Source organism: Octopus bimaculoides, chromosome 2 (assembly GCF_046866305.1).
Source record: "Octopus bimaculoides isolate indiv1 chromosome 2, ASM4686630v1, whole genome shotgun sequence".
Classification (NCBI taxonomy): domain Eukaryota; kingdom Metazoa; phylum Mollusca; class Cephalopoda; order Octopoda; family Octopodidae; genus Octopus; species Octopus bimaculoides.
This window is the reverse complement of record NC_142929.1, coordinates 180055062-180066632: the sequence shown is the minus strand read 5'-3', so window position 1 is coordinate 180066632 and position 11571 is coordinate 180055062. Positions and strand designations below refer to the sequence as shown.

Sequence of the window (11571 nt, the reverse complement as noted above, 5' to 3'; positions counted from 1 at the left end):
GGGGGGGGTGCTGTATACACACAGACTTCTCAAACTGCTTCCTGCCACATACATGCTGCCCTCTATCTTTGGTCTGTTCAGCCAATCCCAACTCACTAGTCAATCCATCTTTCAATACCTATATTTTTATTCCCCCATCCAGACCCTGCACTAATCACAATGCCCACTTTTACCTTCTCAGAATGTCAACCCTCTAGAATTCCTTTTCTGTAGTTGATATGCAACAGTTCAAGCAGAATATTAACAGCATCAATCACACAGGTCCTAGGAGATCTCTGATAACCATGGGTACAGACCCAGCCTCTTTGGCAGCAGCTAAGTTTACAACATCAACTCCAGTGTTTGACTTATCAACCCTGAGGGACGAAGAACTAAGCTGAATTCAGAATTTAAAGAACCAGAACAAAAACCACAAAACATTTTATCTGATGTTCTACTAATTCTGCTAATCCACCACCTGGACCAAAAAAAGAAAAAAAAGAAAAAGAAAAAAATTAAGCCACTTGCAAGAAAAGTTAGATTATTTCAAATAAGTTTTAACTGACACAAAATCAAAATTATATTTTTAAAATTATTTCAGTTGGTGAAGTAAATCTAGCTAAGAAAAATTTTGTAACGTATTTTGATAATTCCATAAACTTTTAGGAGTAAATGAAAGAACCCCCAAAAAGTTAAATATTTGCTTGATTTGATAGGTTTTTGTTGTTTCTCAAACGAGTAAATTGTTGTGTACTGTGGATGTGTTGGCAGTAAAACAAATGACTTAGAATGTATATTTTGTTTCATTCCTCTATTATTTATGGCATTTAAATGAATTGTGACATTTTCCTATCTAAAATTCTGACTTTCTATTTTTTGCGGTAACCAGATTAAAAAAATATATTTATTAGAGTAAAGAAAACTTCAGAAGTCATGAAATTATTCAGAAAGAATTTGTTCGATTCTCAACATCAATGTTGAGTAACAAACTTCAGTATTAGTCTTAGCCTTTCTCCCTAGTAATATTTCCCCATTATTAAGAAACATTGACGTTCAGAGACCTTAACGAAAGCTAGCAACACAGTTGTTTGACTAAGATTTTACAGCACTCACACATCATTGTGAAGATTTTCTAAGTGTCATGTTACTCTAAACTTCCGGGTTTTCTTTCGGTATCATGACACTGACAAACAATAATTTTACATGCAAGCAGAAGTCAGTTAAGGTCACGAAACCTCTCCCCTCTACACGTTGCAGCTTCAAGTTTGAAGCAGCTCTAACAACTGACTAATTTCTTTCTCGTCTTTTCGACAGTATTACCGCTGATTTGCAGTCACATTAAACAGACTAAATAATAGCAAGTAGCTCTAGTGGCACTGTAAAGTCAGTCCACATTCCCCTTTCCGTTTCTGCCGATAGTTAACACTATTTACACGAAATAATAAATAAATAAACTGAAAGACAACTGTAGGTTGAGGAAGGAGTGTGAGTGAAACTATGAGAATGACTAGGTCACTTCCTTCTACTGATGTCAGTCGTATTAATACCAAGTCTTTAACTCTTCTTGTTTCTTCCTCTATCAATCTGTAACGCTACACAACCAAAATAAGAACAATTTATTACATTTTTCTTAATATTATTAATTTTACATTGCTGTCGTGCCTCTGAAGGTTTACCACTGAACTCCTCTCCTTGTACTCTCGTTTTTGTCTCCCTTACATTCGGCTATAACACGCTCCTTCCTGCCGCCTCGCCAATTATTATATTAAAAATCTCTCTTAACATCCTTAACGGAAAGGAGTGGGCACAATAAACAAAGTGTGAAGACAACCTCTCGTCGCATCACCTCGTCCGTCTGCCTTAAATATAACTTGTTATACTGATGAGAGTTTAATTCCATTGTTAATTAGTTAGTCTTCTTCTTCTTCTTGCTACCAGGCTTTTTTTTTTTACTCGTTTCCAACAATCGGATTTCAGCCGTTTTCTACTTCGGACAGCAATATGGATGTTATCGAAGCAATAGGAAAACATGATTTCCACGCGTCGTCCCCGGATGAACTGAGTTTCAAACGAGGAGATTATCTCCAGGTAGGACAATAATCGGTGATTTTTATTTTTATGACTGTTATGTATCTATTTGTTTGTCCTCGACTTAGAAATCCATTAAACCTACCTCTCTATATTACAAACACCCGTTGTATTGTTCATATCTTTATATTTGCTTTTAAACAGAACACGCGTAAATATAATACAATGTAATATAATATGATATAATATAATATCGATATTTGTGAAATTTACAAATCATAAACAGGTTGCGTGTGTCATAGAACAACATTACCATGCTCATCAATAAACAAGGTGCCCCGTCTTAAAAATAAACATTGATTACCTTCGTGTGTCTACGCGAAATATTGAAGCATTTTTGCAGTCATAAATTACAATAAAATAGAAAGAAATTATATTCTTATTAAATTATATTCTTATTATCATGGTTGTGTTGCTGGAGACTTGGTGTCTGAGTAAATATACGGAAATTGGATATTGTGGTGTCTTCGAGAAAATAGAAGAATGATATTTAAGACAAAATAATTTCATGTAGAACTTGTGTATATGTGTGTATATATATATATATATAAACAGTAGGATGTATAAAGTCTTACGATAAATTATAATTGGAAATTAATTTAAAATTTCTTATTGTTTTATAGATGCACGTAAATTATTTCTGATACACTAATATGACGATATATTTCCTATAGCAACCAAATGTATTCTGTTTCTGTTTCCTTGTTGCTACATGTAAAATATTTCAGACACTTATTCAGTACGCGAAAATGCTGTGGAAAGACGATATCTTGTTCAGTGTATTCATGATTTTTCTCTCTGTAGGTGTTCCTTCCTCCGTGTTTAGGTATATTTCGAATTATCTTATTCTCTAGTAAGATATTCAAAACCAGGCAGATGTCCTAAATTATCCCACTCCGCTCTTATTAACAGCTTAATGTTATATTTAAACCCCATAATATTTATTCCACTTATCTACATTCCACCATTATACCATTTATCGGTTTCTTATTTCGTATTGTAATAGTTTCGAGAAAGAATTGTTATCTTTAATTAACTAAATGGCGAATGTATTATGATGGAAAAACTCAGACCTGTTGGCTCCACAGGAAATACAACTACATAATAAATTTTGACATAGAACACTCAGAATATAAAGGCAATACATTCTTTACTTTCAGATCCATGGAGATTTCCATCCTGTTCCATCATCCACGTGGAATTTGTCCAATTATCCAACATAGTTTTGCTATTTTCCCTTATATAATATTACATTATATCCGCATTATTTTGTTATAGAACTTATTGATTTGTATAATCTTATGAAGAACAATATTTCTGTGTACGATGTTCTTGTCATGATGTCTGTTACTGTCATTCTCCATCCCTACAGGAACAAAAAAAAAAAACCCATCTTTCATACCAGCCATTCGTCATAACTATGCTAAAGTAAACCCCTGGATAGATTCTTCAACAGTTTAATTATTCCAGTCTTGACATACTTTTACATATTTTATAACGCAACTTTTAAGTACACCGGTAACTGGAATTTTTTACATTTCGAAATAATTGGAATAATATTTCTATGTCTTTTACAGCCTTAAACATCATTTTTATATATTCCACTTGTTGTCGACTTCAACAGTATCGGATACCTTTACGATATATAACAATAGATACTCAAGAAAAATAGGAGTCAGTCTTCCTCATTCCTAGTTTTCTGTTTGTGATACTAAAGTTGTCAGATTTTAAATATTTTTACATGTGTTGTTAGGGAATTGGTAGTTTTCTGGAATATCTGGCAGACGTTGTTTGGGTAGAAATGCATTGATTTTGAAAGTTTAGTTTATTTCCTTTCCACAAATTCAGGCTGTAATCGTGAGTCAATGAAATCTTAGTAATGTCAAAAAAACATTTATTATATCTCTTTCAATTGTGGATCGCATAATTTACACTAGGTTTTACCAATTTCCATATATTTATTAACTTAGATGCACCTTTCAAACAAGAAGATTCATTTTCTGTCCTCCATTCCTACATTCTTTTATTTATTAGTAGAGTAGAAATAATTGATGATACAAGCTTTTGATTAAAAAAATGAATATTAATTGCACAAAAATTTGCACTGATGTTAAATGTAATGTAATCTTTATTGGCTATTGAAACATATTTTCTAACAAAGGTTCCTGTAAATATTGAGGGTTAACTTTTAGTGAACTTTACAATAATAATGGTTATTTCTTTTCATTTTCTGATGCTAAAATATTCCACTTGGTTGGTGAGACATAAACAGAGATTTTCCTGTAGAAAACCTATAAAGATGCTCTGTAATAGATTAAATTTCGTAAACTCATAACATCTCACTGAATACATATTTGAGATGTTTTCTAATTTGAATTTTCACCCTTTGGAGCTTATCAAATTTTACACATGCTCAAAGATACAAAATTTTTAATCTATCCTTGCACCGAAGTTCTCAACTGATTTTCTGTCTGTTTGGAGTACTGGTATTTGTTAAATTTCAAGGCCATTTTTCTCTTAAATGGCAAAAGAAATTTTAACTTTTAACCTCTTGTCAACAGGTCAAGCTCTTTCTCTCTCTCTCTCTCTCACACACACACAAATACACACACACCCCTTTATTGGAGGAAACAGTGAAGTGCTGGTTTAGATATTTAATTTCATCATTCTCTGGTCTCAATGCAAATCCTGTTCAATCTATATATTGCAGCATTTTATATTTCCATGTCTCCATAAGTTTGTAGTGTTGTGGAACACTGGAGTGGTATAGATATGGGATTAAATGCTATGTGATTAGTATTTAGTTGTGTTCTGAGTTCAAATCCTGCTGAGGTTAGGAATGGTACTAGGGCTACCTTTCATCAGCTAACGCTAATTAAAATAAATACCAATTATGTATTGGTCTCAATTTAGTTGATCCTCCTCTGCAAATTTGTGGTGCTAAGCCTATTATTATTATCATGAAGGTGGTGAGTTGTCAGAATCATTGGCACTGAGCAAAACGCTTCATGGCATTTTGTCTGTCTTCACATTCTGAATTCAAATTCCACCAAGATTGGCTTTGCCTTTTATTCCTTTGAGGTTGATAAAATAAGTACCTGTTGAACACTGGGGTCAATCTAATCGACTTAACCCCTTCCCCAAAATTACTGGCTTTGTACCAAAATTTCAAGCCATTATTATTATTATTGGCAAGCTGGCAAAATTTATGCTAGACAAAACATGCTTAGCAACATTCCATCTGTCTTTATGTCCTGAGTTCAAATGCCACCAAGGTCAACTTTGCTTTCATACTTTCAGGTTTGATAAAATAAGTACCAAGTGCTGAGGGTTGATGAAAGAATTATTATTATTAGGTGAGTTGGCAGACTCATTAGCACACTGGACAAAATGGTGAATGGTATTTCTTCTGGCTCCTGACATTCTGAGTTCAAATTCCACTGAGGTTGACTTTGCCTTTCAACCTTTTTGGAGGTCAATAAAGCAAGTACCAATTGAGCACTGAGGTTGATGTAATTGGCTAACTCTGTCCCTCAAAAATTTCAGGCCTTGTACTCATAGTAGAATGGATTATTATCATTATTGAAGGTAGTGAGCTGGTAGAATCGTTAGCACACTGGGCGAAATGCTTACCAGTATTTTGTCTGTCTTTACATTCTGAGTTCAAATTCTGCCGAGGTCTACTTTGCCTTTCATCCTTTCAGGTTCAGTAAATTAAGTTCCAGTTGCGTACTGGGGTCGATTTAATCAACTGCCCCCCCCACCTCCCCCAAAAATTTCGGGTCTTCTACCTAGAGTAAAAAGATTATTATTATATAAAGTGGCGAGCTGGTAGAATCGTTAGCATGCCGGGCGAAATGCTTAGCGGTATTTTGTCTGCCGTTACGTTCTGAGTTCAAATTCCGCCGAGGTCGACTTTGCCTTTCATCCTTTCGGGGTCGATAAATTAAGTACCAGTTACGCACTGGGGTTGATGTAATCCACTTAATCCGTTCGTCTGTTCTTGTTTGTTCCCTCTATGTTTAGCCCCTTGTGGGCAATAACGAAATAGGTATTTCGTCTACTGCTACAGTCTGATTTCAAATTCTTCACCTTTCATCCTTTCAGGGTCGATAAATTAAGTACCAGTTGCTTACTGGGGTCAATGTAATTGACTTAATCCTTTCTCCCAAATTCGAAGCCTTGTGCATCCAGTAGAAAGGATTGTTATTATTATTATTATTATTATTATTATTATTATTATTAGGCAGCATGCTGGCAGACTCATTAGCATACTAGAAAAAGTGTTTAGTGACATTTCTTCCAGCTTTACATTCTGAGTTCAAATGCTGCTGGGGTTGAATTTGCCTTTCACCCTTTCAGGGTTGATAAAATATGCACCAGTCAAACACTGGTGTTGATGTAATTGACTAGCCCCTTCCCTCAAAATTTCAGGTTGTGTTCCTATAGTAGACAGAATTATTATTGTCAGTATTAGGGTTATGGGTGAGTGTAGTACCTCCTTGTGAGACACCTCACCACCACCACCAGTTGATCATAAACAGCGCTAAAGTTGAAAGTGTTCAACTCTGTTTTCTCATATGTTAGATTGTTTAGGTCTCACTTCCATCTTCTAAACTTTATTTTTAGAGCTTCTTGGATCAAAAGGGTGTTAGAGAGGCAGACTTGAAGTACCAGAAGAAATACCTTGTGGTATTTCTTCTGGTACTTCAACATTTTAACCCTTTAGCATTTAAACTGGTCATAACCAGCCCAAATATACATCTGTTTTATGTTCAAACTGGTCAGATTTGACCTCTCACACCTACTCTACATTGGCATTCTGATAATAGAATAGACAATCACATCATCAAAATCTCAAAACTCTGAGATAATGCATGATTAATTCAAAACAATGTGAATAAATAAATGCCTTTGACAAAGTAATCTGAATGCTAAAAGTTTAATATTCTGAATTCAAACTGCTTTTCACCCTTTCAAAATCAACAAAATGAAGTACCAGTCAGTTAATGGTATTTATTTTTATCAATTATCTCCCTCAAATTTCTGGTTTTGTATGTATATAGAAACAATTATTAAAACTGTGAATGGCTATATGTAAATTGATGGACTTAGGTATGGGTGGGGATCATCAGCTGGTTACATGAGATGTTTAGTCAATATTGTGTTGGGTGACTTTTTAGGAATGTTTGTATATCCATTATTCAAATTTTTATTGATAACTGATTTGTTAAATCCAAAATTGGCCAAAAGCAGTGCTAAAGTGGAAAGTGTTCAGCTATGTTTTTTCATGTTGTTATGTTGTTGATGTTTTATGTCCCACTGCTATACTGAACACCTAAGCATAAACACATAAACATTATTTTTTGTTTTTTTTTTAGACCAAAAATTCCAATTACGATGTTCAATGACTTTCACATGCAAAGGTCCACCATCACATTGATAATGTCTGCATATTAGGCTTATCCTTATATATAGAACAGGTTAAGTTTTACAGTAAGATAGCATTGGAAATTCAAAGAAACTGGTGATGGTCTGTTTTGTTAGTAAACATTTTGGTTGAATTTGATAAGTTCAGTTGCTGTGAGGAGTTGAAGAATTTAACATATCAGTCCTTAGCTTTTGTCTGAGAATGAAGAAGAAAGTGTTGTTGCTTGGAATGTGGGCAAGTAAATAATGGGAAGTGAGAGGCAAATGCTAAAAGAAAGAGAGGGTGAGAAGTGTATGAGGCAGGATATATAAAGAGGTAAGAAACTAAGAATTGGTGGAAGAAAGGAGGAAGAATGAATACCTCAAGTAAAGGTAAAATGGAAAGTTGGAATTCTTTTGAAGAACAAAGAAATAGTAAACAAGAAGCAGACAGAGCAATAGTGCCTAGCACCAATTTTGAATTATCTGTTTATTGGTCATTGAGAAAGAAGACATGTTGTGACTTGGAGCAGAACACTTTACATTATTTTAGCTTTGTACTGTTTTAGCCAGTTGTCTTTTTTTCAGTCTCTCACTCTTCATTTCTTTCAGAAGAGTATCTCTACTAGTTGCAGCCTACTTACTTATTGTAGAATCCTTTTCTTTATAGTTCCCTCTCATTTTCTTTGCATAAAAGAAGAGATACTTTTGAACCATTTATTCTAATATATCATAGGCTACAAAAGATTTTATAAATCAGAAAAACTTTAGAATGTGTTGATAAATAACAAATAATCACATTCTTGAAAAGAAAATACTGAATGTTAGTCACTGTTTGAAAATGGACAATATAAGGAAGTGAGAATCATCGTTATGCTTCATTTATATTAAAATTTGGGTTCTCATGAAAGACTTTTGTTCATCACCTAAAGTGTATTCTGCAAGTTAGTTCAAACCACTGGAAACATGAGTATCAACTATTTAACCATAACAGTATGCGCTCACCATAGTAACTATTTGCAATACAAAAATCTCATAGCTATGTTAGATTTTGACCATTGTTCAATCTAACAAATGAAATGTGTGAAGAATAGATGCATCTGAATTATAAACCTCTATATACAATGGGCTTATTAAAATGATTAAAAGAATGTGACCATTACTCTGTTAGAGGATAAGAATAGTAAAAAGTATAATAGGAGAGAATTCAGTCTGCCTACTAATTATCAGTGTCATAGCAGATACAATGACCTTATTTTAAAGATAACATTTTCTTACACTGGTATCAGTAACTATTTTCATGGTTCTTAATTGGCTCAGTTGCACTTATGTTACCAGTTTTAAAAAATCTACTTCAAATCTTTTGCTAATTTGTTGATGATATTTTTAGGCTAGGAGATTTATTTCCTGGTGTATTTGAAAATAATGAACCTCTTTTTTTTTTTTTCTTTTTTTATAATTATAGACATTAATTAATAAAGAGACATTTTTGTAATTTTTAACTCAACTGAGCAGTATGACAGTCCAGACATAGTCTCTCTCTGCTGTCTAGAGTATTTCTGTATGCCTATAGATTCTGGTGGTTACCACAGTAGAGGCAAGTATGATGGACTTGGTTAGAACATAACAGGTGCTGTTCCTCTTCTGATGTACATTGCAGGACAGTGTTTGAGGTTAGTGGAGCTATATGACTGTATGCAGTAACTTGAGCTATTGTGTGTGTGTGTGTGTGTGTGTGTGTGAGGGAGAGAGAGAGTAAGGAAGTGATGGATTGTTGTAGAAATAATAGTCAACAGTATGAGTGTAGGAAGGATGTAAAATCAAGATGCTTATAGTATGAGTGGCAAGTGGGAAACAAGGAGATGAGCAGGTGCAAAGTGAGTGAAAGGCACAGATGTAGATACATATACTGTAGCCTAGTTGGATCCTTTCCAGAACTGTGTGTTACCAATTATCTTGGTTTTTTTGTCATCACTTTCAAGATCTGTAACATGCTGAAATTACTCTTCATCCAAGAATTCCTCAGTCTCTATATCTTCCACTCAGCATTTCTAGATATAGCTCCCATCCCCCATATATATTCCATGTCTGTATCAACACACTCTTTTCTTTTGCACACTACATTTAATTCCTCTAATATCCAGTTTTACTCTCAGCTCATTTGTATTCTGTTGTTGTTGCACACTGACATTATACATCCAGCAGAAAATGCTTGCTTTTTTTTCTTTCTAGTGTTGACAAGTCCTCTAGAGGACCTACTACCATGCAGTATCACACTTTGTACACAAGCATCATACAGTCTCCCTATCACTTTGAAGGAGAAGCCCTGTGTTGCTACTAGAAGTAATAGTTTGCTAAATTTTTTCTAACCCATTCTTACTCTGGCTGCCATGTTTTTGTTGTACTTACTTCCACTACTAATTAGGTTACCTGTGTAACAGAAGCAATCAACTACTAGGGAGCCTTCCAAACATTTTGGGAGAATCTGTTTCACATGTGCTCTTGGTGCTTATTGCCTTATGCACCTACTGCCTATGAAGTTTACCTTCTCTCCTTAGCCTGTGATCCCATTATATCTCTTGTGTGTCTTTCGTCTACACTGGATGCACTGTATGGAATTTCTCTTTTCTCCCATTCTACATTTGAGCATAATCATTTTCTTAATAGTAACAGGTTTCATCTCTCCTACTTACTAGAACTTTGGTTTTTACTAAATTACGATATAAACATCTTAATTTCAAGTTTTGTTTCCATGTTTGGAATTTCTTCTAATTCACCCTTGAGAACTAGGTCACAATCGTAGAGAGCTGGTTTTAAACACTTATTTTATGAGCTAGATGACTGACTTCCCACAGATAACCTGTTTTAAACTCTTCTGTTATGGTTTGGATGACTAGAATAAATTGGTGGGGGTGGTGGGGACCGAGTTCTGATGGACCCATACTGGCATACTAAATTGAATTACAGAACTCTTTGCTGAGTCACTTTGCTGACTGTATACCCTTGTGCATAACTTGCACAGCCTTTACGAACCATTTGTCTACCCCTAGTTTCTTTAGCAACCACTATATCACAGAACAAGAAATCCTGCCAAAGACATCCATGTCTGAAAACACTAAGTGTAGGGGCTTACTCCTAGTTACTCACTTGGAATATTATATTGGTGGTACCGCTTCCTAGCACAAAGTTGAACTGTTTCTCATCCAAGCTAATCCTGTTCCTAATCAATTTTGCAATGACTCTTTGCTTGTCTTTCATTACCTGTATCAAACAATTTTAACCTGGTCCAGTACATCATCATCATCATCATCGTTTAACATCCGCTTTCCATGCTAGCATGGGTTGGACGATTTGACTGAGGACTGGTGAAACCGGATGGCAACACCAGGCTCCAATCTAAATTTGGCAGAGTTTCTACAGCTGGATGCCCTTCCTAACGCCAACCACTCAGAGAGTGTAGTAGGTGCTTTTACGTGTCACCCGCACGAAGGCCAGTCAGGCAATACTGGCAACGGCCACGCTCGAAATGGTGTCTTTTATGTGCCACCCGCACAAGAGCCAGTCCAGGGGCACTTGTCAAGAAAACAGTATTGCACTACACTCTCATCATCATCATCGTTTAATGTCTGTTTTTCATGCTGGCATTGGTTGAACAGTTTGACAGGAACTAGCCAGACTCCAGTTGTCTGTTTTGGCATGGTTTCTAAGGCTGGATGCCTTTCCTAATGTAAACCACTTTACAGAGTGTGCTGGGTGCTTTTTACGTGCCACTCCCTTTATGCAAAAGTAAAGTTAGTAAAAATGTTGAGCCTAACAATTGGTGATCTCATACGACAACCCCACAAATAACATTGTCCAATAATATCACAAAGGCTAAGCTTTTTCTTCAAGGCCAGACAGTATTAGTTGCTGACTCAATATAAAGTTTTAAATCTCACCTACATTGGAGTACTCTTGGAATATTTGAGATGGTATTCCTGTTTGTTTCTTTGTCTCTCCCCATACACACACACACACACACACTCTCTCTCTCTCTCTCTCACACATACATATATACATACACTTTAGACTTCATCCAAGAGATAGTCATTTGAT

The 11571-nt window shown here is 35.1% G+C and overlaps 1 protein-coding gene across 1 annotated transcript in view; it reads left to right on the top strand.

Moving 5' to 3' along the window:
• The first annotated feature begins 1167 nt into the window (after positions 1–1167).
• The window catches only part of LOC149137300 (sex muscle abnormal protein 5-like), a 49430-nt gene continuing 39026 nt past the window's right edge, over positions 1168–11571 (top strand). Inside the window, exon 1 of the mRNA XM_089348136.1 lies at positions 1168–2067. Within this exon, the coding sequence (XP_089204262.1) occupies positions 1981–2067 (87 nt within the window). The 5' untranslated portion in view covers positions 1168–1980. The remainder of the gene's footprint in view (positions 2068–11571) is intronic.